At 47.6% G+C, this 26,696-nt stretch overlaps 2 protein-coding genes and 1 non-coding gene across 11 annotated transcripts in view; 2 read left to right on the plus strand and 1 right to left on the minus strand.

The window, feature by feature from the left end:
• Positions 1–7,126, minus strand: part of LOC8040899 (ubiquitin carboxyl-terminal hydrolase BAP1) — a 33,074-nt gene extending 25,948 nt beyond the window's left edge. For both annotated transcript variants that reach the window (XM_029969355.4, XM_029969354.3), the window contains exons 1-4: positions 6,884–7,126; positions 6,740–6,824; positions 6,535–6,664; positions 932–1,294 (exon numbers count right to left, since the gene is read on the minus strand). In XM_029969355.4, coding sequence (XP_029825215.1) covers positions 932–1,294; positions 6,535–6,664; positions 6,740–6,824; positions 6,884–6,941 — 636 coding nt within the window. In that variant the 5' untranslated portion in view covers positions 6,942–7,126. The remainder of the gene's footprint in view (positions 1–931; positions 1,295–6,534; positions 6,665–6,739; positions 6,825–6,883) is intronic.
• Positions 7,127–7,136: 10 nt separating this feature from the next.
• Positions 7,137–26,696, plus strand: part of LOC8040894 (ethylmalonyl-CoA decarboxylase) — a 33,912-nt gene continuing 14,352 nt past the window's right edge. Inside the window, exons 1-3 of one of the 8 annotated variants that reach the window (XM_042286758.1) lie at positions 7,137–7,283; positions 20,474–20,747; positions 22,720–22,959. In XM_042286758.1, the coding sequence (XP_042142692.1) occupies positions 20,537–20,747; positions 22,720–22,959 (451 nt within the window). In that variant the 5' untranslated portion in view covers positions 7,137–7,283; positions 20,474–20,536. Of the gene's footprint in view, positions 7,335–10,619; positions 10,780–17,410; positions 17,554–17,976; positions 18,301–20,473; positions 20,748–22,719; positions 22,960–26,696 lie in introns of those variants that run through there. The other 7 variants (XM_042286760.1, XM_042286759.1, XM_029975201.4 and 4 more) reach the window with 7 other exon arrangements.
• Positions 15,938–16,010, plus strand: Trnaf-gaa. Its single transcript has one exon. It is a non-coding gene; the product is annotated as a tRNA-Phe (tRNA).

Genomic DNA, 26,696 nt, shown 5'->3' on the forward strand with positions numbered 1-26,696 from the left:
TGGTAGGAACTTTGACGCTTCTTATGGTCGGGGACAGGTTATGAATTCGGTAGCTCTTTCCCCACTTCAAGTTTTTCCGCTCTCAAGTAAGTAGCATACCGTAAGATTCCGAGGGATGCCCCACCCTTAAAAGATAGCCGTTTACGCAAAATTTTCCGTTCATGCAGAAGTGCCAAGATAGCCCAGTCCTAGGAATCACACTGTCCAGGTGACCACGGCAGTAGCAAGGCAGCTTTTTTCATCACGCCATCTCGCTATATTTGCCTCGGTGTTCAAAGTTCTCGTTGGGACCGCCGGGAATTGCTTGGTGACGACATTCGGTCGACGAAGATTATTTCGCATCTAAGCCTTTCGCAGACAGCACTCACATCCAAAGAAACGCAGCCGTGCCGTAGCCGCTGTCGGAACTAACGGCAATCATGGCAGCTATAGTGAAACTAAGGCATCCAACGTAGCAGGGGTGGCCAGACGGACATTTACAAAGAGCCATAAAAGGACCCATTTCAAGGGGAGCTTCGGCAAAATATTGATGGTCGTAGATTTTTATAGAAGTTTCACCACACACTAAATATCCGCACCCGAGTATGTCTACCAATTATCTCGGCAAAATAAGCATTTTCTTTCTAGTGAACTGATTTTGAAGTTTACATGCACACTTCCAAATCGCTGGCTGCCGCTTTATTGGTAACAAGCAGGAGCGCTTGCGACATCAAATGTTGTATCCCAGCCACCCTCCACACCGTTATGCATCGTAGGGATAGTGAGCATCTGTGGTTTTGCAGATTGTGCCAGGTTTAGGCTATCTGAGGCATGCGATGGAGGGTGGAGAGGATTGGAGATGTGCTGCGGGGTGCGGTAACGCCACGAAAAAAATTAAGCGAAGTGACAACTCGTCGGTTACCGACCGACAAGTCTGTGTCCCCGTGCTCACCATGCGGAACTTGTCGGTCCAGTCCTGGCCAGGCTGCCAGGGCCCGTGGTCGATGGGGAAGGGCTTGAGCCCGTCCAGCTCGTAGAGGCGGCCGTCGATGGGCACGTAGCTCACGAAGTGAAATGCTTCCAGGGTGCGCCCCGTGGCCACGCCATGGCCCTTCTCCTGCGGAGGCTCGGGCTTGGCGTGCGTGTTGTGTGCGCGTGCCAGCTCGGGGGTGTTGCCAATGGCGTGGCCCTTGTTCTCCGGGTCCATGTGCCGCGTGTGCTCCTTCAGCCGCGTCAGCGTCGAGCCCAGGTAGATCTTGGAGCAGTTCAGCAGGATGCTCAGCAGCGAGTGAGTTGCGCACGAGTTGGGCACGATCTGGAACGAGATTAGGGGGTCACGTCTCTCTTTGGGTTGGACTGGATGTGACGGCTTAACCCTTTACATCGGGTGATAACTGTAGAAAAAAAACATGATCTAACCCCCCCAAAAAAAACATTACGAAGAACCCAAACACGAATGTTGTGATACCCTTCCCTCTTCAGAGCTTTTCCCCATCAGTCCTCTAACTTACGTTTCGTGACTTCTGCTGCTTTGAGGACACCTGTAGTGCGACCAGAATCACACTGTCCAACAATCGTCGGCACGGTTCGCGCATCGCCACTGCACGTCGTTGGTTCCTCTCACGCCGGTTTCAAATCTCCCAGCCCCAGTGCAAAAGCATAGTCAGTCACATTGGGTGGCACTAGTGGCCTCAGCTCGCAGCATTCCATCATGACATGAAGTGCTGTCTCCTCCAACCGGCAGCATAGCTGACAGATAATGTCCATCCCTGCCGTGTACTTGTCCCTGAGGAGACGTGTCCATGGTAATCCACTCCGAGCTTTGCACACCCAAATGCTACCCTGCGAGTTGTCAAAAAAATCTACATGTTCGACTTTTTTTCTTTTCTTGCATAATAGACAGCAACAGACGGTCGCATGCAGGCCACGGCAACCCACCTATCTGTTTGTCTCGGACTCCGCTATGCGTTCCCGGACTTGTTTGGCAATCCCCGATGTTGCAACCTTGTACAGCAGCACCCGTGGTACCTCATACCACTCCATGAGCTGTCGCAACCTTTCTACCCACCGGGTGTTGATGCTTCATAGGTGGATGTACTCAAACATTTGGCATGCCCACCTTTCTTCTGACAATGCGCATAAGTGCCGCTCGAAAATCAGTTTGCTGGTGGCCTCCAGGGCTTCCAAGCATGACCAGCCCATGTTGCCCTGTTCACTCTCACCTGTTGTGTTTCAGTCAGTTTGAAGTGCCAGGCGACCTACTTCTCATTGCCTCCAGGTGTTCTATTGTGTGCACTGACAGGCAGAGCACGACATTGGCAAAGGTCACTTTCAGAACCGCCACCATTTTTCCAGAGCGCATGCACAGTTTCATATCGACTGAAGCTCCACATGCCCCTGCAACCCTGGTAGCCCTTTCGTGTGTTCGCCATGGCTTCTAACGTGGTCTCATGTTGCTTGAGGTACTGTCGTCCCGGCTGCAATGCCACCTCCAGATATTTGTATTCGCTTTTCCAATCGATCTGGCCCTGGATAGTCACCTTCTGTGTCAGTTTGGTTTGAGTATTCGTTAATCCCTGCACATCCAGCAGCTCCATATCCATCCTGAGGACTCCAGACTTACTGGGGTTGAAGACCAGCCCCAACCTACCAACCCTAACCTGGTTCTCTCTCCACAGGTGTCCAGTAGTCCCTGAAGGTCCTCAAGAGACCCTGCTATAAACGCTATGTCATCTGCGTAGATTAAGGCAAGAATCCTCCATACCACCTGCCTCCCTTCGTCACTGTAGTTCATGCAAAAACCTCCTACACTGTCTTCCAGCACTCTTTCAATCCAGGCAATATACAACACAAACAATAGTGGAGAGAATAGACACCCCAGCCTATTCCCCGCGTTGTCCTAATCAGGTTGGCATATCTATAACCCCACTGTACCATAACACCATTGTCTTTGTATATCTCTTGCAGCATGTCCCTCCACTCCCCCGACATTCCAAGCTGTTGAAGACTGATCCATAGAAGTTTATAGTCAACCTAATTGTAAGCCTTAAAAATGTCTAAGAAGCCCAGGTACAAAGGTTTCCGCTCTTGGTTGGCGATTTCCATGGCCTGCGTTTTCACGAACAGGTTGTCCTCTAGCCGCCTTTCTTTCCTGAATCCATTTTGGAGCTCCCCTAGAATTCCTTCATGCTCAGTCAAATGCAGTAGTTAGCACACGCATGAAAATCTGGTAGAGCACTGAGGCCACAGTTACTGGACGATGGTACTTCAGGATCAGCTTGCCTCCTTTTCCCTGTTATAACATCCTGACCTGGGGTCTCTCCAGTCCTCTGGTATCTCACCTGGGGTCATCACGCAGGGTAGCACCTCTCAAAGTCGTTCCCTGGATTTCCTTCCCATTTTCTTCAACAGCCTTGCTGGGATGTCATCTAACCCCGTTGCAGTGTGAATGTCTGTGTGTTGCAAGGCTCTGCTCCACTCACCCTGCGATATTGTGGGACGATGTGCGACGTTTCCCATACTTCCCTTTTGTAGGTCACTTTGACTCTCGGCTTTAAGTTCTCTGAAGATGTCCATCACTGCTAGAGTAACATAGTTGACACATTCCTGTCCAGTGAGGACTGCTTCATTTATGGTATCCTTATTGCTGTTGGGGTGAGCTCCGCCCACCTCACCTCCCCTCTGGCATGTTGCCAGAAAGTTCTTGGGGCGCTTCTGCCGCTGTGTCGAAGGGCCTCCAGTAGTTGTCTGTCTACAGTTTTCACCTTTCTCCGCACGATCGCCAAGAGCTATATCCTTTTCTCTTTGTATTCCTTTCATGCCTTAAGAATTGATTCCTTTTGCGCTCTCATCTTAAGTGCTTCTCTGTGCTTCTTGCATGCCCGTCTCCTCCGGTTTGTTGCCTCTGCCACTTTGCCATCCCACCACCTTTTTCTCCGTCGACCAAGGTTCTGGCGCTTACTCCTTTTTTTTTTTCTTCATTTTTATAATCTCCCTAAGCATCCAATTCACATCTGTATTCTGCTGGATAGGTGCATTTTCAGCTCCCTTTTCCAGCTCCTTTGTCACTATTTCCACTTCCTTATTGGTCAGACCTTTAGGTGGAGATTGCCTTACTGTACATGACCCAAAATTTAATGTCAATTGACGGTGATCACTTTCAAGTCTTGCTGTGCCAGTCTCGTCTATTGGCATGCCCATTAGGGTCTCATATAACAGCGGTTGTTTGCACATTCTTTTATCTCCTCTCATTTGTATGAATGCTCCTATAACCGTATGTTCAGCTAATTCATCCCCATGCATAACCAACTAGCTCAGCTTATCCCTGTCTTCCCTTGACATTTGACTGTTCCGTTCACCATAACTAACCTCATTTTCTCTATCAAACTTAGCATATCCCGACCGGTCATGTATGTCTCGTCATCCAGTTTCTCGATATGCACATTAAAGTCACCGAGTAGGATGGTGGGAAGATTCAGTGCCTCCATGTTGTTTTCTAGGCAGCCCAGTGTTTCTGTGTTTGTAGCATCAGGCCTGTTTCCTGTCCAAAGGTGCACTATTCTGAGTGTGACTTTCCTCTTCTCTATTGCCCGTCATCCACAGGTGATCTAGACAGTCTTCCCACTGTCTCTTTAACTTGTCTTCACAAAGCCCATACCTCTTCGCTTGCCACCTCTTCTGTTCTGGTCTCCCCATGTGAATTTATCATTTGCCGTTGGTAGATTGCCTCCGCATTTTACCACTCCCCATTCTAATCAGATGCTCCTCTTCCATTGCAGCATACAGCTCCTCCCATTTGGCTGCTTGTCTTCCTCCTTGCATGTTGAGGAACGCCAAAGTTTGCCGCCCATGCTTCCGTCCCCTGCGTGTTCTCTTAGTTGACTGCTAATGATAACCATATGGTAGCCGTAAGGTCTCCAACTCTGGTTGATGTTTGTACTCACACTGCATCGGTGTTCGTAAGTCTGAATTGCCCGTGATGCCGTCAACTCTTTCGGTTGGACCCCTGCCTGTTCCGCCTCGCAAGCCCTTGCCCCATCATCTGGAGCAAGTTTATGTTGTGGCATCCACACAGGGACGCCAGTACAGGGTGCAGCAGTCTCGCATCTCTGAATATCGACGTCTGGGGTGGTAATTGTGTCGGACAAACCAGAACCGGGATACGAGAGTGCCTACTCACCTCACGTATCCTCCGAACAGAAAGTCTGTTTGTAGTTGTTTGTAGTGTTGATTCTCCAGAGACCACAAGTCTTCGGTTTAGTGCTCTTGGAATCTCTGCGGCCCTCTTGCCGACTCGTAAACCGAGCCCAGTCGTGGAAGATTGCTGGGGTAGTCCCAAGATAGCTGCATGTCTTTCGTGGGTGGTGCCTGTTGGTATCTTGGTTCCTGGTACAGTAGCCATGGTTCCAGGAGCAAGTAGCAAAGGTGATGCTGTCCAGTGGACATTGTTCCTGCTTTTTATACTTTCAGTTTGTTTGTGTGATCTTGCATTTGGTCTGTGTGGTCATGTCTGCTATATCTAGTCTAGGATGCCTCCTTCCCCTCCTAAAAAGAACAGCAGGCTGCTGCTCCTAATTTGTCCATCACCACTCGCACGCCTTGCTTGTAGTAGTGTAGGCCATCCTTCCCCATTGCGTCTTCTTTTAAGTCTCAACTGAGATCTAGGAACCTTGCCCTTATGTCTTTAGAAAGCTTTTTTTCAACTTGGCATTTAACAGCCTTGTTAAAGATAGAATGCTTTTACCTTTGCCTTTGATCTCTGGGACTGAGCACATTATCAGTGCTTTCCAGCGGTCTGAACCTGTTCGTCTCAGACACTCTGCAATCACATCGGGCTGATCACCTTATAGAATGTCAATCACACTGGCATGCAATATATACATGCGGGATACTTCTCTCGCTTTTTCCTGGTACACGTCAATCAGATGGTGAACGTCTTCTGTCGTTCCCCTCCATTAAGTATGCCTTCCATACTGTGGTAGTCCCCAACCTGATCGAGGATTGTTAGTGTGCAATGTTGCTATCACCAACCAAGATTAGTTCTTGTTGCGTCGCAATCGGATCTCTTGAGCCTCGTTCCCCTACTGAATGTGATGGCCACTGGTGCCGTCATGTTGGTGATGGTGCCTCCCAAACAATAATAATAATAATAATAATAACAATCCCAGAAGCCTCTGCCCCGCAAGGTTCTTGGACCCTCCTGTCATCCCACATCAGCTTGCGTTCGCGCCGGGTGAGGGCTAGGTCTCCACTGACGCTTATGGGAATCCCTGGGCGCCTTCAATTGTGTCGTCACTGAGGATTTCCTCTTCTACCTTTTCTGCATCGGGTTCGCTATTCTCTGCATGTTTCACCAGTTGTGCAGGGACATCTCCCATTGTTAAGGAGGCGGCCACTCTCCTGGTTGGGCGACTATACTTACGATGGACGATTGCCAGACTGGGTCGTGTTAACCAATAAGCTATTATGCACTTTCCCATGGCAGTTACCGGTCCCAGAGTGCCACGAAAGTGTGGCACCGTTGTTCGGAGACCCACGAACACAATCGAGACTCGCCTGGTGCGCGAAGAAGATGGAGTTGACGATCTCCTCCTTCTCGACAAATTTCTCCTCCTGCACGACCACCTTCCGCCGCGAACGCCTCTCCTCGATCCACTTGAAGAGGAAGATGAAGCCGTACACGGGCCTGCGGGGAGGGGAAACACGTCGTTGTTCGCCTGACCCGACGACGAAGGACGGCAGCCCCAGTTGCGCTACTCACCCTTCGATGGACTTCTGCAGGTCGTAGATCTCGTCCACCTGGACCCCCTTGACGCCGAAGTCCTCGAGTAGCAGAGTGAACAGGCCTGCGCGGAGAGCCCCGTCAGCGGGGCCGGCTGGAACCGACGGGGTAGGGGGTACCTACCTGGATCGCTCTCCAGCTGCAGCCAGCCATCAGCCAGGCGGTTCAAGTCCACGGGCATCGTTCAGCAGTCCGGCACTCGCCGATGTCTTATGTGCTGCATGCTGACACGCTGGCCCCAGCGGCCCAGCAGCTTCTTCGCTCGCGTTGTCGTGGCTGTCGCAGCTGCTTCGCCTGCAAGTGCGTTTCGCCGTCAGCCTCGGCACATGGTTGCCTACTGGCGCTGCGCACGGCCGCCAAAATAGGTTCGTATGGCACGACGTGAAACGTTAACGACGTCTGCTTGTGGTCTGCTTGTGTGCTCCACCAGTTCCGCTCCAACCAGCTCCAACGGCTCCAACGCCCTAACGCTCCCAAGAGTTGTCTCCTTCAAAGTGTGTGCTCCACATCTGGCATATTACAGGTGACTCGAATGGACAAACGCCGAGACTGAGGACAATGCAAACACAACAAGGTATCAATCTCAAAGCACGATGCACCAGTCGATCACGTCACTGTCTCGTTTTGCTTGACGAGACTACCAGACACCTGACAACACCAGATTAACCAACCACGTGGTCTCATTCAGCTGCGTTTGGACCTTGTTGGGTGTGCATTGTCATGCGTGCGCGCGTAACCAAGCTATGCCCTTTTCCTTACGTTTCAAAACGCTCCTCATTGGACAAAAACGATACTATTTTGATGACGCGTCAAACACCGTAAAAGAGTGTCCTTCTTAACTAACCCGATCTTTTCGCCGCGGTCATGAACCCACTCCCCCAAAGCCACTGTCCTTTATTTACACAAATATAAGAAGCGTGATATCTAAACAAGACGAGATATGTAGCCTAATTGCATCTACCGATTGTGACATTATTGCGCTTACTGAAACATGGCTGTCATCATCGGTAACTGATACAGAAATTTTTACGGGCACTTCTGGGTTCAATATATTCCGCAAAGATAGGGAAAGTGGCCGGGGAGGGGGGGTCTTGATTGCGATAAAAGATAGTTTTGTGTGCAACCTAGTAAGCTTGTCTTCACCGTTGGAAATGCTATGGCTTTCTTGCACGGTTCAACACGCTTCGCTCCTTATCGGTGTATGTTACCGACCCCCTCACAGCGATCCATCTTTTCTAATTAACCTCAATGACGCTTTCAATGAATTGTACCTTAAATATCCCAAATCCAGTATTCTGCTTTTCGGTGACTTTAATTACCCCTCTATTGATTGGCCCGCCTTATCCGTTTCGGTCCCTCTTGATACGAGTGAAGCGACTGGTTTCGTTAACCTTTGCTTCAATTTCGATCTCTCGCAGCTTGTAACGAAACCCACACGATCAACCACCCACTCTTCGAACATCCTTGACCTCATCCTTGTTTCTGATCCTGACTCTCTAAAGTCGATAAACTACCTACACGAAATAAGTGACCATAAAGTGATTTACTGCACATTTTCTTTAAATATTCAGTCAAAATCGAAGCGGAAGAAAACCGTAAAACTATACGAGAAAGGGAATTATCAAGGAATGAATACTGAGCTAGGGAAATTCTTAGATGTCCTTTTAATAGACTTTGACAATCGGTCCGTCTGTGAAAATTGGACTATGTACAAATCTAAAATGCAACAACTAGCTGAAAGCTTTATCTCAACTGTGACATTTTTCGAAAGCGCTTCTGCTCCATGGTTTAATGTTACCCTGAAACGTTTAAGCACGAAAAAAAAAGAGACTCTTTCGTAAAGCCAAAACCACGGAGCGCAGCTCGGACTGGGATAAGTTCTATAGTTCCGACAGACAATTCAGAAGCGCAATCAGAACACAAAAACGAGCGTTTTTTAATGTTGATCTCCCATGCATGCTGCAGAGCAACCCAAAAAAGTTTTGGAATGTCGTTAATCCTAAACCTGAAATAGTAATCAATCTTAAAAACGACGATGACTCTTTGGTTCCTGATGACGAATGTGCAGAAAAATTCAATGATGTTTTTTGTTCAGTGTTCACACAAGAGTGCAATGATATGTTTTCTATGGTTCCTCCTGCCTTTCCTACATCCATGGATAGGATCACGTTTGAACCGGCTGGCATTGTGAAAATCATCGACACCCTTAAGATTTCTTCATCACCCGGTATTGACGAAATAAATGTAAAAGTGTTGAAAAATACTAAAGATATATCTAGCGTAATATTGGCAAAGCTTTTTGCACAGTCACTTTCTACTGGTTCCTTGCCATACGACTGGAAAGTTGGGAAGATCGTCCCAATCTACAAAAACGGAAACAAGTGCTCCCCTTCTAACTACCGTCCCATCTCCCTAACAAGCGTGTCGTGTAAAATAATGGAACATATCATCTACTCCAAAATCATTCATCACTTGTTAGAAAACAACTATATCCATTCCGCCCAACACGGCTTCCGAAAAAACTTCTCCTGTGAAACTCAACTCGCGTCTTTCGTCCATGACCTGCATGTTAACCTCGACTCTAACATTCAAACTGACGCCATCTTTCTAGACTTTGCTAAAGCTTTTGATAAGGTCCCTCACAGACGTCTCATATACAAGCTTAATCAACTTAACTTAGACCCCGCGATTTTGAACTGGATCATTAGCTTTCTTACGCATAGACATCAATTCGTTACCGTTAACCAGTCATCATCCTCTATTGCCGAAGTCACCTCAGGCGTTCCTCAGGGATCGGTCCTTGGACCACTCCTATTTCTAATATACATTAACGACCTACCCGTATCAATCACGTCGCATATTCGCCTCTTCGCTGACGATTGCGTCATCTACCACCAAGTAACTAACCCTTCGGACCACCAACTCATTCAAGATGACCTCATACGAATTCAAGCGTGGTGCGAAGAATGGCAGATGTCTCTTAACGTCCAGAAATGCCAGCTCGTGTCATTTACACGTCGTGTAAGCCCCTCCGTGTTTTCCTACTCACTTAATAACGTACCTCTGCAGAAAAGCCTTTCCTATAAATATCTCGGAGTCCACCTCTCATCTGATCTTTCCTGGGCTACTCATATCAGTCACGTTATCTCCACTGCTAATCGCTCACTAGGCTTCTTAAAACGTAACCTTAAGCTAGCCCCTCCTCACCTAAAGCTGCTTGCCTACTCATCCCTTGTCCGTCCTAAATTGGAGTACGCATCTGCCATCTGGGACCCGCATCAGGCCTATCTCATCAATAACCTCGAATCACTCCAGAATCGTGCAGTACGTTTTATCTACTCAGATTATTCTTCCTTTTCTAGCGTAACTAATCTTAAAATCCGTGCAAACCTCCCTGTCCTTTCTGTCCGTCGTAAACTTGATAGGCTATCTCTTTTTCACAAATTTTACTACAGTCAGTGCCTCCGGTCATCATACATCATATCTTCAGAATACCGGCTTCGTCGTACGGGACATAACCTCGGCGTAAGACGCCCCAAAGCAAGAACCGTCACCTTCCAGAATTCATTTTTTTCACGCACTGCCATTGATTGGAACGATCTTCCCGAGAACGTCATCATCACTCATGACCCGATAGAATTTAAGAAACGCTTGCTAGACTCCCCACTTTAGGTTTGTACGAACCATCTATATGTGTACAGTTTGCCTTTCACATTTGTGTGTTTTTGCTCTTTGTACGCGAGTTGTTTTTGGCGTGTTTTCTACCCTTTTGTTTTACGCTCTGTACCCACCCCTTATGTAATACCCCCAAGGGGGTCCTTAAGGTATCTAAATAAATAAATAAATAAATAAATAAATAAATTACATGCTGCGTCGAACGCCTTTTCGAGAATTGTTAAGTAGCAGGACAATGGGAAAGATCACGGAAGCATGGCCTGCAAACGCCATCTGCTCGGTGCCCCGACAGGAGTGACCAGCGTAAAAATGTGGGAACGCCCGTAGGCAGTGCGAGCAACAAAGTGAGCACCGTCGAGGTTATTGCCAACGAATTTGTGCCCCGTCATGTTTTGAGGCTGTACACGCCGCGTCCCCCTGCTTTTCGGCGCCACGATCGTGTCTGTAAAGTACAGTCCAGACAAAATGGTCCCAGCTGTTGGGTAATGTACAGCGTCCGCCCCAAAAAATTTACAAGTTTTTACAGCAGAGCTAATCAGGTATAGTTTCCCCAGGATCGTGTCCGCCAGCAAACAAATGGTGACACAAAATTCTGGACAGCTTTTCGCAAAAGTAATTTGTGTTTTATTTAACGCTTATTCTCTGCCCAAGTACTCAGGGTCCAAAAGTCGTCTGACACAAAGTTGGAGCCGAAAGTTAGCAGAGCTCGTCGATTGAACATTGGCACCAAAGCATGTACAGTCTCCGGCGATATGAAAGACCCACTGGGAGCGCGTGGCCGAGGCGGTGGCTGGCGGGGGCGCTGCGAGCGCTCCGGGCAGTTCCGTTCTGCTTCAAGGGGAGGACGCTCACTCGGGGCTCAGCTAAAGCGCGCGCTTATCAGTTTGTGCTGAGCCCCGAGCCGTGGCCCCGAGTGAGCGTCCCCCCCTCGAAGCAGAATGGAATTGCCCGGAGCGCTCGTAGCGCCCCCGCCAGCCACTGCCTCGGCCACGCGCTCCCAGTGGGTCTTTCATATCGCCGGAGACTGTACAATCGGTGTGCTCCATGAACTTCGGCCCCAACTTTCTGCTTGACGAGTTTAGAGTTCCTGGTGGTCTGAACCAGCTGCCAAAGTTGCACCCTTAACCGCTATCTTATATTCAAAACTTGTAAGGGATCTTCTCAAATTTCCTATGGGAAAATGGAGCCCATTTTTGCTCCATTGGCCGCCATTTTCCCAGTGAAAATGTCAGAAAATCGCTTATAACTTTTGAATAAGGTAACGGTTTGTGATGGAACTTTGGCATCTGGTTTGGTCCTCTTGCGCTACATTTGGGTGTAGAATGAGCGTTCGGTGATGCATAGTTTATTTTTTGCGGTAAAAAATGTGCGTAAATTTTTTGCAAGTTCCATGTACAGGGTGTCGCAAAATAAAAATTACACATTCTTTTTTACCACAAAAATAAACTATAGTCGGTTACAAGTCAAGAAGGTAGGAGAAGCTCCTCCCACAAGCGTGAGGTCCCTGTTTCAAATCTCTCCGCGGTCGAAAGAAGAGTTCACTGGAAACGCTCCTTGTTCCGCTTCCATAAATTCTAACTTGTTTCTGATCCCACTTTTTAAGAAAGCGACCTTTGTATTCATTGCGGGGGGAACCGAGCCCCTCAAAGCAGCCTTTGTATCCATCGGAGGGGGGAGCTAATCCCCGAAAGTCGTATTTGTTTTCATCGGAGGGGCAAAACTCTAATCTCCTTCTCGTGGCTTCCACAATGCTAAGTCAAAGTCGAAAGATAAAGCAAATATGTACAAAAGGCAAGACCCTCCTTGCGCGTTGGCCGCGACGTCACGGAAACGATGGGACGCTATTGGATACGGAGGTGACGGAGGGATATATGATTCCCTTTGAGAGGCATTTGCCGCTACCTTCTTAACCTGTAACCGACTATAGGCATTGCCGAACGCTCATTCTCCGCACAAAGGTAGCGCTAGAGGTCACAACCAGGCGCCAAAGTTTCAGCCCGATCCGATAACTTAATCAAAAGTTATAAGTGATTTTCTGAAAATTTCAATGGGAAAATGGCGGCCGACGGAGTTTTCGAATACACGGGGCTCTGTGGGCACCAGAAACCGAAAACAAGCAAAAATGCTCGTGGAAGTGGAGCGTGCTGGTTACGTCACAGTGTTTGTTACACTGTTTGGAGAAATGTGTCGTCTGGTTTTCATCCTCTATGTTATTCTCCACAAACACCGGGCAAAAATGGGCTCCATTTTCCCATTGAAATTTTCAGAAAATCACTTGTAACTTTTGATTAAGGTATCAAATCGGGCTGAAACTTTGGCATCTGGTTGTGACCTGTAGCACTACCTTTGGGCGGAGAATGAGCGTTCGGCGATGTGTAGTTTATTTTTGCGTTGAAAAAAAACCCTGTAAATTTTTTTTTGTGACACCGTGTACATCTAAAAAGTGCTTCAAGTGAAGTACAAAGTAAATGAGAAGTTATGTGCTTGAAGTAACGTAGTAGCTGTACACAGGGCACAATGTACTTGAAGTAAAGTTCTATTAATATGATGTACTTTCAAAGTAAAGGACTAGCTGTTACAAGTACACAATGGAAAAAGCATGACGTCAGCCTCGTAGCTTCCGCAAGAAACCTTCTCGTGGAGGACCGAGCGAGAGTTCAAAATGCTGCAGGAAAGCCGCCTTTGGTACAAACGGAGCAATGTGACGTTAGCTCGCATTTCTGGTGAAGGTAGAGAATCCCTCCCAGTATTTCTTAAGGGTTTACAAAGCTTCATTTTGTAATACAAACTTAGCAAGACAAAGTTAAGAAATGTACTTTGAAGTTGGGAGTTGTACTTTCCTGAGAAAATACCAGCATAACAATCATTTAGCGATACTCTGTTTCCTGACGCCCACTTCGATGGCGCCAGGGGTGGATGCAGGAATTTCCTGAGGGGGGGGGGGGGGGGGGGGGGGGGGTCAGGTGTTGGTCGGCGTACCATATGTCTAGAACCCCCCCCCTCCCTCGTTTCACGCCCTAAATTTTACACATGCAAAAATCAAGAGGGGGTCAGGACATCGGGACCCCCCCTCTAAATCCACCCCTGGATGGCGCTCTTCATCAGATAGTTTAATGCATACCATATGTCTACACGTTCCTAGAATGAAGCGATACTACAAACAATTGGGCTGATAAACCTGGCAATCTTTATGAGCCTTCCATATTCGAGCCCCCTTTCTCAGAGCACACAGGTGGTCAAGCTCCCCCTCGCCTACCCAGAACATGATCTCCCCGTTAACCTATCAACATCAAGTACCCGACTCCTCTCCTGCCCATCAACCAATCAGTGTCGAGCCTTGAGGCCACGCTTTTATCTAGGCTTCACGTTTGGGCTTCAGGAAATGCCGAACACCTAGCGAAAGAATGTTTCACATTAAAGTACTTTTGCAAAGTACAAGTACATACTCAGATAATGTACTTCAATTAAGTGCACAATCTCTAAACCTACTTAAAGGGGCCCTGCAATCATATTTAAGCGTCTACCTTTTTTGCGGTTTCCATGTCTCTTGGGGTTCGGGCAAACCAGCGGGCACAGAGAGAGTGACTAATATCAGTGCATCATATTTTCACCGGGCGACGCGGAAACCTCCTCCACCGACGGGGGCGCCCCCGCGGTACCGAAAGCGTGCGAAATGTGACGTCTTTGGTCCCGGGTTTACTACTGGTCAGAGCCGCTAGAAGCTTCTTTTTAGTCGAAATACAAAACATAAGTGGCGCGAACCGTTTCAATTATTTATAGAAGTAGTTTTTGTTCAGTATTTTAGATCAGAAAAGAAACAAATGCAGTTTATAAAATACAGAAACAAGAAATGACCCGTCGACATACCCGCCACCAAGCGGTGGAAAAGGCGGCGCATACTAGAAAGGAGTAGGGGTGTCGCGAACCGGCGGAGGTTCGAGTTCGACCAGGTTCGACTTTTTCTAACTTTTAGTGGAAATTTCAACGAACCTTATATTGAGGTGCGACTCGTGTGCGCATGCACGACAGGCTGGCCAGTTGGCTTCGGATTGGATGGTGATGGCTAAGGGATGAATCAAGGGCTGCGCTGATTCGTTATTTCAGTTAATAGTGTATGAAGAATTAAGTTATTAACTTCTTTAGTGATTAGAACTGGTTTCTTTTAATTGCAACTGTTAATAAAATGAAATAACCTCCTGCATAAAAAAAAATTCTCCAAACCTAGACATGCTTGTATCAAGGTCTGGCCACACTGTCCACAAAGTTGAACCGGTCGAATCTGGTGAGAAGTTTGAAGATTCGCCGAACCGGTTCGACCCAGTCGAACCCCGAAAGTTCGACCTAAAAATCCGGTTCGACAAAAGTTCGCGACACCCCTAGGAAAGAGTAGTGGGATCAGGCGCCGACACGGAAAGATCCCGGATGTACGCGGTGGCGCTGCGTTCGTTTACGGACTGGAGGATCCGACCGGCTCCGAGCGTTCCGAAGGCCTTCAGCGAGTAGCTTTGTCTTGCGTTTTGGCCATTTCACGGTACGGCAGCATGAAGTGGCTCCCATTCTGAACTGGTCTTTACCCCGTGTTTGCTGTCGTTTGTGGCCAATGAAGTGTCATGCCGAATTAGTGTTTAATCGTGCAGCAAATGCAATGAGAGCCGCTCTGGCTGCCCGCTGTATACAGCCTATCCAGAACACGCTTTAGTGGCGCCCTCTCACGCCGTCGACACGCAGTGCAGCAGCTGTGAGTGCTCGCTGAGCTGACTATCCCTCCTCTAGTTCACGGCCACTCAAGCAACCAAGGACGTCATGAGGGAGGTTATTTTTTGCTTGTTTTTGTAATTTTAATTTGCCTATAACTTTTAAAATAAAGCGAAACTCGAGAAAAGAAAAGTTACATTACGTTACTACGGTCAGTGCGCTCAGGTTTGGTGCAAATTAAAAACCAGTAAAAAAGTGCTTGCAGGGCCTCTCAACACTGTCCCAGGTAAATTTTGCAGTATAGTTTGCTTACTATAATTGGAATAAAAACAAATATTTTTGATAATGCAATAATTACAAAAGTGCAAGCGAGCTGGACAAGAATAACTATAGTAATCCCTGGAGAACGGGAATAATGGGGACAAAGGACAAACACAAATCTCTAAACATGCCTAGGGGACCGGTGCGCGACTGAAAAAATCCGCCTGGTCCTGGTATCAAACTAGGGACCTCTCCATTTTTGGTGAAGCGCTCTACCAACTGAGCTAACCAGGAGTTGGATGTCAGTAGAGCAAGCAAATTTTAACACCTGCCATCAGTCTTACACCAACAAGGGTGAATGGCATGCATTTTAAGGTATGATGATAATGCAATTAATGCAAAGGTGCAAGCTAGCTGGACAAGAATAACAATCATAATTTCTGGAGAAGGGGCTCCAAACATGAAACAATGCCAATTATCCTTGTTGGTGTTAGACTGGTGGCAGCTGTTGAAACTCGTTTAACGTTTGCTCTACTGACATCTAACTCCTGATTAGCTCAGTTGGTAGAGCGCTCCACTGAAAATGGAGAGGTCCCTGGTTCGATACCAGGACCAGGAGGATTTTTTCAGTCGCACACCAGTCACCTTGCTGTGTTAAGAGATTTGCGTTTGTCTTTTGTTCCCCTTCTTTAGGGATTATTATTGTTAAAATATTTTTTCTGAATACTTAGGTTATAAAACATTAACGTTTTTTTTTAATTATATCCAATATAGAACACACTGCATGCCAGTAGCTGAACCTTGGAGAAGGGTAAAGTATACTATAAAAATAATATCAAAGTATACCCCCCAGGCAATATTGGCTGAAACACATGATCTGGGGGTTTGCTGCACCTAAGGTTTCCACAAGCTTCATTATTTCTTAGATTGTAGAAGAGTTTAAAGATAGGACCTATATGTTCCAAATCAAGTTTAATTTAATGCTTGAAAAACTGGCAGGAAAGCCCACAAAGCACAGAGGGCTGTCTCATATGTTGTAATGTCCGCAGTAGTTTATATGTCAGATAATGTACCTAAAATATTTGGCATATTCAGCACGAGACAAAAAAAAAGTGGTTCCATAACACACCATCACAATATGTGTGTCCGATTTATAGGGAGTATTCACTGGCAGCCATAGCTGTGTGCGCGTTTGCTGAGCGCGTGCTGATGGCGAGCTTCCACAGTTCTTTTGCAACGTGCATTCCGCACCATCAAGAGTGCCGGTATTAGAAGCCTATTGATGTGAGCTCGTTCGGAGCATGCGCTCTGAACATCACCCACAAATATGGCAACCAGTGAATGCTCCCTATTATGTTCAGTCGTGGACGATGTGAAGGAAGCTAGTTGGGGGCTTACAAGACCTGCAGTGCTATTTATCGGAAGAACACTCAACCGGTATTGAGGCTTTAGTGGTTTTTCAATTTTTTGTTTTCACTTCCCGCTTGACCACTGCAGCTGTGGCCGAGTTAATGCTGATTTTGCTGAATATAGAGTCGTTCCGTGACAATAGGCAAAATCAATGTTGCTAAATCCACTGGGTTGGCAGGCTAAGCGATCAATTTGTGTGTTTGATAATAAGTTGGCGGAATAAATGACGTCAAGCAGTTTTTATTTTATTTCACCAAGCACTAGTGCTGTCGGCGTTGACTCGGCAGTCTTTGACTTCCAAGCAGGGAGTAGCGACAAAAATCAAACAGCCACTGAAATACCGCTCATTCACACAATAGCCTCGGTGATAGCTCAGCTTTGTTCTGTTAGATAGCACCGGACGTCTTCGGAGTCCCGCCTGGGCTTTTTCACACCGTCCTAGACTGTAGATAAAATTTTTGTAGCTCCATTGCACTCATTCGAAATTTAAGAAAATACTTTCGCAAGGTGCGACTATTTTTATCCCACACCTATACTATGCTTCACTAAAGTCAGAGTGCAGTCGACGTTACAAGTTGATTGAAGCAGTGCTGAAAAGAAAACATGCTAATGGCATTTGTCTACTTTTCTTGTGTTATTACCGGTAAATCCAGTCAAGCGCAAAGAGTGTGTCGCAAGCTCGCGCTTTTAGTCTATGCGTTCATAACTGTAGTGACTTCCGGGCTCCAACTTTATGCAGTGCTCCCACCTATGTGAATAGGAACCATTAAGCCACATGAGCATTAATAGAAAATTAAGTTTTGGGCTCCTTTAGTTGTCTAAAATATATCACGAAAAGCTTGATTACGTTAGAATATGCATTGCACGTGCATTGAATAAAGCTTCAGAGTAGTAGTCTATTAACACTATGGAAGAGTGCCCAAAGAGTCAACGAATCAGTTTGGGCCATTTTGCCCTGTTTTACGTTTGAAACCATTTTGTCCAGAACATTTTGCCTGGGGCCAATTTTTTCGGGACCATTTTGTCCTACTCTCGTAAAGTAGCGCGTGATTTTGATGGTGCAGTGGCCTTTTTGAGTGAACCGTAGAAATTCGTTTTCTAACAGATTGCAATGTATACTTCAGCACAAAAGCTTTTTTTTTTTTTTTTTTTGAAGGATAAAGAACGAAAAATGTATCCTTCTTATGAAAATGCCTACCCCTGTGAAACCGCCGGCGACATGGCTGTCCACTGTGGCATTTATTTGGGTAAATGAGAGAGACAAAAACCAGATTTGTTTCCTTTTTTTTTCTATCTGTTTTGTCATAATGAGTACCACGTTGGTCCACAATGTTATGCGAACAGCAAGCCCACCGAAAACCGTCTGTTCACACACGGGAGAGGTGGTGTGTTGACGTATGTGACGAAGCTCTACCCCTGCAGTCGTCGTTTGCTTGGAAAACCAGAAATTTTCAGGGAATTCAAAGAGTCTGGAAAGTCGGCTACCCTAATCGGCACCGGTAAGGGAATTAAGTTGTCCTTTCTTTTTCTGAGCGACCGCAAACGACGGATATATGAGGTGCAACATGCATTGCAAGCGACTCTGCTCAGAAGATATACGCCTTTCCAGTGTACCCAGAGTTGAAAGTGCGATCTCCACAGCCCAGTACCCTGGGGTTGGTGGTTTTGAGATGCGAGGAAAGCAAGTGCCATGCACGCAACCTCTGACAATGGCGCCTGCCAGAAGCTCTTTATCGGAATGGTCTATAGACCATTCCGTTTACCACTCTCAGGGTGGTGCCATTTTGTTCAACCGCAGCTCTTTCTCCACACATCCAGGAAGTTTAGCAGGTTCAGCAAGGTAAAACGAGAGAGAGGGCACATGGCCGATTCCGCTAGCAGACTACAAACCAGGAGGTTGCCGTTCTCCATCTTTGGGCTGTACCGGTGGGCTGTACCGAACATCGAACCCTCGCTCCTGGCTGCCGTTGTAAAGTGGTTTGCGTTCTCAGAGTATTTATGGCTACTCCAAAATCAGCCTATAGCGCTCTGTTGTTTTATTTCAGTAAATGATCAACTAGCGTATCTTAGTTCTGCTACTTCAATAGCAGTGGAGTCAGCCAGCAGTACTACCCTCAACCGCTGTGCCTACTGTATCAGGAGAGCATGTTTTTATTTATTTATTTAGACTTCTAGTTATTGTCGCTAAATGAGTACACTGCAGGTACAATCTTTGTATAGTAAAGAAGCTACAGCAACTGGACTTATTTTAGCCGGAGAGACCAGCCACTCTGACACAGTTTTCCCATTTCCTCTTTTTTATTTGCACGCAGGTAACAGTGCTATTGGACTGGATTAGTCTTTTTATCAATCATAGCATGACACAATAACTTGCATATGTATCAAAATCCGCGCATCTAATACAGCTCACTCGGCAAAGCAGACAACGCGCGGGGTGAGAGGGGGAGAGCATTTTCTCTTTCTGCGCTCTTGCTAGTGGAATGGTCTATACTCACTGAGTTAGTGAAAATGGGTTTGGGACACCTGGCCTCCAGCACATGCTCCATGCCTTCTGCCATGCGCGCTTGAGGTGCACAAGACGCAGGGAACACAGGAAGCTGGTACTGGAGGCGGGGCAACAGAAGCTCCTCCCAGCTATTCTCACCTTGTCAGTGGCTAGACTTGGCGGAACCCGGAGATTCGACCCAAATCGCCTCCAATTGAAGCATCTCTACCAAGACGAACATCTCTCCTTACACTCGCACTAGTATGTTTGCTCGGTGGTTTATTTTAAACTGGCCGTTTATTTGACAAAAAGTATCGGTGAATAGACCTTGCGAGATATCGGAATCTGGTGCCCGACCACCGCCCTTTTTGCCCTCGGACGTACCAGTGATTTCACATACAAGCGGCACTTTGGAGTTCAAATGTGTCCTCTTAAGGATCGGTTGGAAAATTTTGGTAAAATACTTTTCGAGGCAGGCACGTAGCCAGGGGGGGGGGGGGGGCCCCCTTAATCTTCCATTTCGCTGGGACCTCCTCTCCCCCCTCCCCCTCATACAGCATTTTGTCATGGGTGCCCTCCCCCCCCCCCTTTCCCCCGAAACAAAATCCTGGCTACGTGCCTGCTTCGAGGTATTTCTTTTTTCCTTTCTAGAAGGCTAAATCCTCGTTCGTAATAAACAGGTGGATTTTCGAAAGCTGTAGAAAAGGAAAGACAGCTAGGTCTAGCAGACGACGCCAGCGTTCCGTATCCGAATGCTAATTCTAATGCCACTGCCACTTTGTACGAGCAGCAAACGGTGCTCTTGCCTGCTCTGATTGGAGGGGTGGAGTGGGTAAAAGCAAAAGCGGCTAGGCTTTCCATCTACCCACTCTCCTTCCAATTGGAGCTCGTCGCTGCGACGTAACTGTACCAGCTGTGCAAAAGGCAGGCAAACTTGCTCGCTGTCTCTGACGATTTTGTAAAAAAAAATTCATCCATAAGGAAAAACATTATTTTTTCCTTTAGACTCGAGTGAGTTCATATTTTCATACTCTCAAATATTGAGTGCACCACCTATGGGTGCAAGTCGTTATGTGTTATGTTAAAAAGCTATTGTCCTTTTAAAGGCCCATCACACCGTCTGAACGACGTAAAAACGGTGAAAGGAAGCACGCCCTCTGTTTTGGCAAGCCAGTTCAATTCCTTAGCGCAGCTGACCCTGCCAGCGCCCCGGCGGTAGCTGACCGTCCACCCGGCACAGCGGAGACGCAATGACTTGGATGGCCGCTCGCGCAATGCCGCTTCTCCGGCTGCACGCTGGCTCGAGGTCGGCGGGCCGCCGAGGCATCTCTGCACTGTCCCAAGAGACCCGGACCAAGTTCCTGGGCTTCCGCGGCGGCTCCGTATCCCTTCGCAAGGACGACGCTTCGGGCATCGGCGAGCTGGTCTTCAGCCACCCGGGCAAGCGCAACTCCTTCTCAGGTACGCTGGGGGCTGCCTCGGTCGCAATTGTACTTGGCTATTTTGTACCACATTGTCGAAACTAGCATAGCTTCCACAGTGCCACAGCCAAGCACCACCACCGCGAGAGCGTGTAGCTTTCTTCTTGCATCTCATTCACTTGAACTCGTGCTACTATACTCCGTTTCACAATAACTTGGCGAACTGTGGAAGCTGGGGCTCTGCGACCCAATAAGAGCATCGGAGCGAGGCACATGACCTGATGTCACGGAAGCATTTGTGTCATTGCAACAAATGCGAGGCGTGAGGCCCAGAGGGACCGGTTGTTGTCTGCTTGCCAAAAATTGTCTGCTCCGAAACAAACCAACTTCGGATGAACGTCCACCGCAGCAACATTTCCACCCGCTAAAATAGCGAGCACTTCGGAAGCAGTTCATGACACAACCATACGCTCAATTTAGCCACGAATCTGTGACGGTTGCTAGTGCCAGGGCACAGTGCAATGTTTAAAGAGGAAACAGTCAATTACACAGTTGTGATTGCCAATGGCCACGGCACTACAAGGCGAAAACAATTGAGTGGATACGGATATGGCATCACTTTTTTGGTTTAAATGTAATTGAAACTCATAAATTTGTGATTATTTATTCTTTATTCTTCATGTCATCTAGTTATAGATAGAATTGCGCGAGTTCAATTGTCTTTAAAAGAAGCAGCAGCCAAGAACTACTTTTTGTTGTGGAGGGCTCTGTTGCTGTGGCGGTAACGAGGCCTCGGTGGCCTCAACCATGGAGTGTTATCACGTGCCTTGCTCTGGCGCCCTTATTGGTCCATGGGGGCTGCAGCCTCCCCAGTTTGCCTAGTTATCGTGAAACGGAGTATAGCTTTGACAGAGTTGGAGCGTTGCGGAAGCTATGCTAGCCTCGACAATGTAGCACAAAATAGTTGAAGAGATAAGCTACGCTTCAAAGTAACCACACTTGAGTCACCTTGTTACTTAGAGTCATTGTTGGCAGTTATCTGAAGATCACAGGAAGTGCTTTTCCATCCCCCAGAAAAAACACGACGGAGCAAAGCGATATCACCAGAGCTTGCCTATGCTGCGTCCAAAGCTTGAGTTGTGACTATAGCCAATTGCACCCGCTTTGTTTCAGACAACAAAATGGAGGCAGCTGTCGAATGGAGTGTCGATACTCCGAGGCTACACTTAAAGCTAAAGCACTAAAGTGGATTCCGGGTTTTTTTTTTATGGCACAAACTCAATCTAGTTGACCTAAGCATCGTAGATGACGCAAAATCACCGTCACGGAGGGCCTTTATTCCTAATTAAAGCACACCCAAACGTAGCAAAGCACTTGTGATATAAACTTCAGAAAAATTTTATTTTGTTATGTTTGGTGGCATTTATAGTGGAAAATATTTATGGCAAATATTTATGGGAAACATTCTAGCATCACAAACGTTTGGCGATGCTCTGAGTTTCCAGATGCCAGACGCCTTTGTTCTTGGCACTCTTGATAAGATAGTCTAACACGTACCACGTGTACACTTGATAGTTGTTCCTAGAATGAAGTGATACTACCACTAATCGGGCTGGCGATCCTTCAGAGCATTCCATACTCTCGAGCCCCTCTCCCTCAATGCGCGTAGCTGGTCGAGCTCCTCACTTACCTCTCTGGTAACATGATTTCCCCGTTAACCAATCAGTGTTGAGCACCTTACTCCTCCTCTCTCACCCGTCAAGCAGTCAGTGTCGAGCCTCGCGGCCACGCTTTTATGCAGTCTTTGCTTTTGGGCTTCACGAAATGCCATACACCTAGCCAAAGAATGTTTCACGTTAAAGAAGCTATGCACGATTGTAATTCTCGACTTTCAACGATACTTATGGGCACATAGATTGAATGCTATGAAGAAACAATCTCGGAGCCCACTTCAGTGCCCCTTTGAGAAGAGGCCCTAGGGGCAACCACGGGACGCCCGTCCGGACGCGCAGGGGAGATGATGGTGGCACTGCACGACGCGGTGGCGGAGCTGGAGGCCTGGCCCCTGGGCAGGGCACTGCTGGTGCTGAGCGAGGGGGACCTTTTCTGCTCGGGAGGGGACCTGGACATGATGCGAGCCCTGGACTCGCCCGAGCAGGGGGCCCAGATGGCCGCCCTCATGCACGACGCCCTCACGGCCCTGCACGACCTGCCCCTGCTCAGTGCCTGCCTGGTCCAGGGAAGGGCCCTTGGTGAGTTGGTCCCGGGGGCCACCCCATAGCCTACACCGGCCGAAGCGCATGAATGGGTTTGTGCTTGTGGTCCGCGCGTGCGTAAGCGCAACATTACGCTACGATCACCAAGAGATAAAGATGCTCTCTTGGCGAGCTTTACTTGTGACAACGCCAGGTAAAGTGCATGATCTTCCGGGATCAGGGTTGCCCTCCGGACGCTGCGACATGGACGGCAGTTTTACGTCACTTACCACGACTGTGCAGGGCACACAGGTCCTGCAACGATACTGTGGCACACGTCGTTCTAGATTATGCAAATCTCCAGCCTATTCGGCTACAGGATAATGGCTCACATTTGTGGAAGTCCATGGCACTCACCGAGATGTTGGACTTCCTTATACCAAAGGGACAACCTCAGCAACCCAATGAAACAGAGAGAGGAGTACAGGTAGCCAGCCCTACTATCAAGTCAAAAGTGATCTCCAGCAGACTGCACAGGCCCACTGTAGAGGCCACCAAGGAAAAACTAAAGGACTGGTGGAAGAAAGTTTACCTCAGGGGCCATTCAGACTCATAAGGTCCCAGTCTTAAACACAAACTTGGTTTGAGCCTGCCCATTTTAAAGGGAAAAAGCTGCAATGTCATTGTCATCATCTTGATGATGGTGATGATGACGCTGGCTACACCTCCCTTTGTTACCGAAGAGAACTTTGCTCGCACTCTACTTTGCGTCATGGCTTTTTCGGCACTGTCTCATACTTCTCATGCTGGGAGTGTGGCATCTTTGTCTCTGTTGGGGAGTTGTGGGTGCAAAGATGCCTTCGCTTGCAATGAGCTGTTGGCCATCCTTGTTAGCCACATTGTAGGTTCTGGGTGCTGGGGACGACGGCTGGTGACCACTCCGAGGTCTTGCTGTCCAACGGAGAGACCATAAGAGTATCCTTATGTGTTGCTGTCACCTGCTGGGGTGGTGGCATCCAGGAGCTTGTGGTGGGGGGGTAGCTGTATTCTCGTCCTTCTATCCCATCAGGCATTGAACTGGAGGCTGAAGGAGCTTGTCTCTTAGTATGTTTCTCCCCTCCAGTGGGGAACAGAAGAACTCTGCCACATCATAGGGCACCTTGCTCAGCAGCTTTTTTGCCTCCTGTACGGCGCTTACCGTCATTCCATTTCAACGGGGGTAGTGGGGAACTGATGTTGCGGTAACAATGTCGCAACATGTATTGCAACAACTTATAGCTGTTAAATGAAGGCCCATTGTCACTCACCAGCTTGGGGGCAAGACCATGGGTGGTGAAGGCCTTTTGGCACAACTTTACGACAACTTCTGTCATTCTATGCTTCAAGTATCGCACTTCAAAACAAAATGAGTAGTTATTAACAATCATCACATACTCCTCTCCTGTTTGGTGTAAAAGCTATATATATCAACAGTTTGCCAGGGTGATTCTGATATATTGTGGCTCATCATGGGTGGTTCTTAGTTCTTGGACCTATGTTAATTTTCCGCAAAGCGTGCACCTCTTGGGTTTCTCTTGGATATCTGCCGACATACCCAGCGAAAAATTGATATGTCTCTGGTACGTCGTTACACGTTTTTTGTTCCCCTCTGCGCTGCTTGCAGGAGGTCCATGACACAGTTCCTCGTGCTGTTGGGAATGACCAGTTTGTTTGGTCTGAAGAGGAGATTATCTTCTGTACCAACCTTGTCTCTATATGGCATCAGTATGCGGGTATTGTTTCCGGGATGGCAGTGTTGTCTTCAAGCCAAGACATGCTTGCATACTGGGTGCGAAGGTTCTCATCATGGCGCGTTGCGATCTTCCGAAGTTTTTCTGCAGAGACTGCTGGCGGAAGCTCCATTCACTTGGAAGTGTTCTTCCTTCAACACCTCCTCTTTTGACGGAAACTGGGACGGGCCCGGGCACCTGCAGTTAACATTTTCTTCTCAGACGCGTGTACTTAATCTGTAGCGAGTACTTCGGGAGAGTCAATACGCATTCTTTGAATACTAAATAGACATTGGTGTAGAGGTTTCAAGAGGACAATGGTTGCTTTTTACTAGGTTGCTTGGCCGGGTAAATGGTGTAGTCACTAAAGATGCAGCTTTGTACAATGGCTAACATTTCTTTTTTAATTTGTGCGTACCCCCCTTGCACTTCGTTCAGTGAGAAGAGTAACCTGGGAATTCTCCAGTCTGCAGGATGATTGCTCCAACTGCACGCTGACTAGCATCTACCTGCAGCATAAGTGGCTGCATTTTGTCATGGTACACTTTCCTTTTGGGGGTTAGTTCATACCCAAGCATTGTTCTTCAGCAGATTTTCAAGAGGAGCACATATCTTCGGGCTGAACCTAGCAACAAACTAGAAACGTCTTGACTTCCTTTCCATTTTCCAATACTTGGACTGCAAGGATGTCTTCTGCACTGTTCGGGTCTACTGAAAGTCCTTTGTTGTTTAGCACACACTCGAGGTAGCGCACCTTTGTTTTACAGAACTGGAACTTTACCAAGTTCAGCTTGATGTTCACCTTTTGGCACTGCTGCAAGACACTGCACAGGTGTGCATCACGCTCTTCATTTGTGTGGCCCACACTAGTGTGTCATCCATGACTGCTTCAGCACCACCTTGGAGAACTTGTTACATTGGTGTTTGGAAGATCTTTGGGGCTGTTGTAATCCCAAATGGCATATGAAGGGATCTGTATCTTCCATAAGATGTGCTCGTGATGCACAGGTATGAGCTGAACTTGTCCAGCCTGGTCTGCCAGAACCCTGTGCAGCATCCAACATAGAAAAATACTTGCCATCCTCACTGTTTGTCTAGTGTCATCGAGTGTCAGCATGTGGTAATGCTCTCTTTTGAGAGCTTTATTGAAATCGACAGGGTCCAAGCATATTCCTATTTTCTCTTTCTCGACTGTCAATGCCATCTGACTGTCTTGTTCAGTTTTTTTCAATGACAGGGGTTATTACTCAGTTTGCTTCCATGCAATTCAAGCTCAGCTTTGATTTGATTCCAAAGAGCCAGTGCATCGCTACGAGCTGGCTTGACTACGCCCCATAGGATTCTTGGTGCCCTCTCATGTGGTACACCACACCACAGATAGCTCACCTAGGCACTTCAAAGCCTCTTTGAACGGGCATGCTGCCTCGTAAAGTCGGCCTTCCTCTCGTTTTAGTCACAAGTCAGGCGAAGCTTAGCCAGGCTTGCACTGGTCCTTGTGCAGTAAACAACTGTGCCCGAGCACAGTTCTATGTTTTCTGCATGTTACGTACCTTAGCAGCAGCTTTCTTTTCCCGTCTGAAGAATGTGCTTAGGAGTGCACTGCTTGGTTTCACTGCCTTGCACATGATCTTTGGTTCCTCTAGTAATATCACTGAACAGCTTGGTTGCTCATGGTTGCAAACCACTGGCTTGCCTTGGATCTGTAGTTTTGTTTTCCAGTTTCCACCCTTCTGAGTGTGCCCTGACAAGAGAGTATGCAGAAAGTAGCTGTCTCTGCATTCTGTCTTCTGTCAACCTTTTGGGGCTTCGCCTGTCCGGGACCTCTCTTACTCGGTTTCTTTGGCCAACACAATCTTGCAGAGTGTTTGGGTTTGCGCACTGCTTGGATTTCTTGCCTTCTGCAGGACAGGCTCGATTCCTTGTAGTCCACGTAACCACACTTTACGCACACTTTCGTTTTTAGTGCGGTTTGCTACTCCAGAGTTGCCCTCACGCTTATCGGCCTCCTTGGGTCATTTTCTGAAT

The sequence above is a fragment of the Ixodes scapularis genome, unplaced genomic scaffold (assembly GCF_016920785.2).
Source record: "Ixodes scapularis isolate PalLabHiFi unplaced genomic scaffold, ASM1692078v2 PGA_scaffold8__174_contigs__length_109621045, whole genome shotgun sequence".
Taxonomy (NCBI): Eukaryota; Metazoa; Arthropoda; class Arachnida; order Ixodida; family Ixodidae; genus Ixodes; species Ixodes scapularis.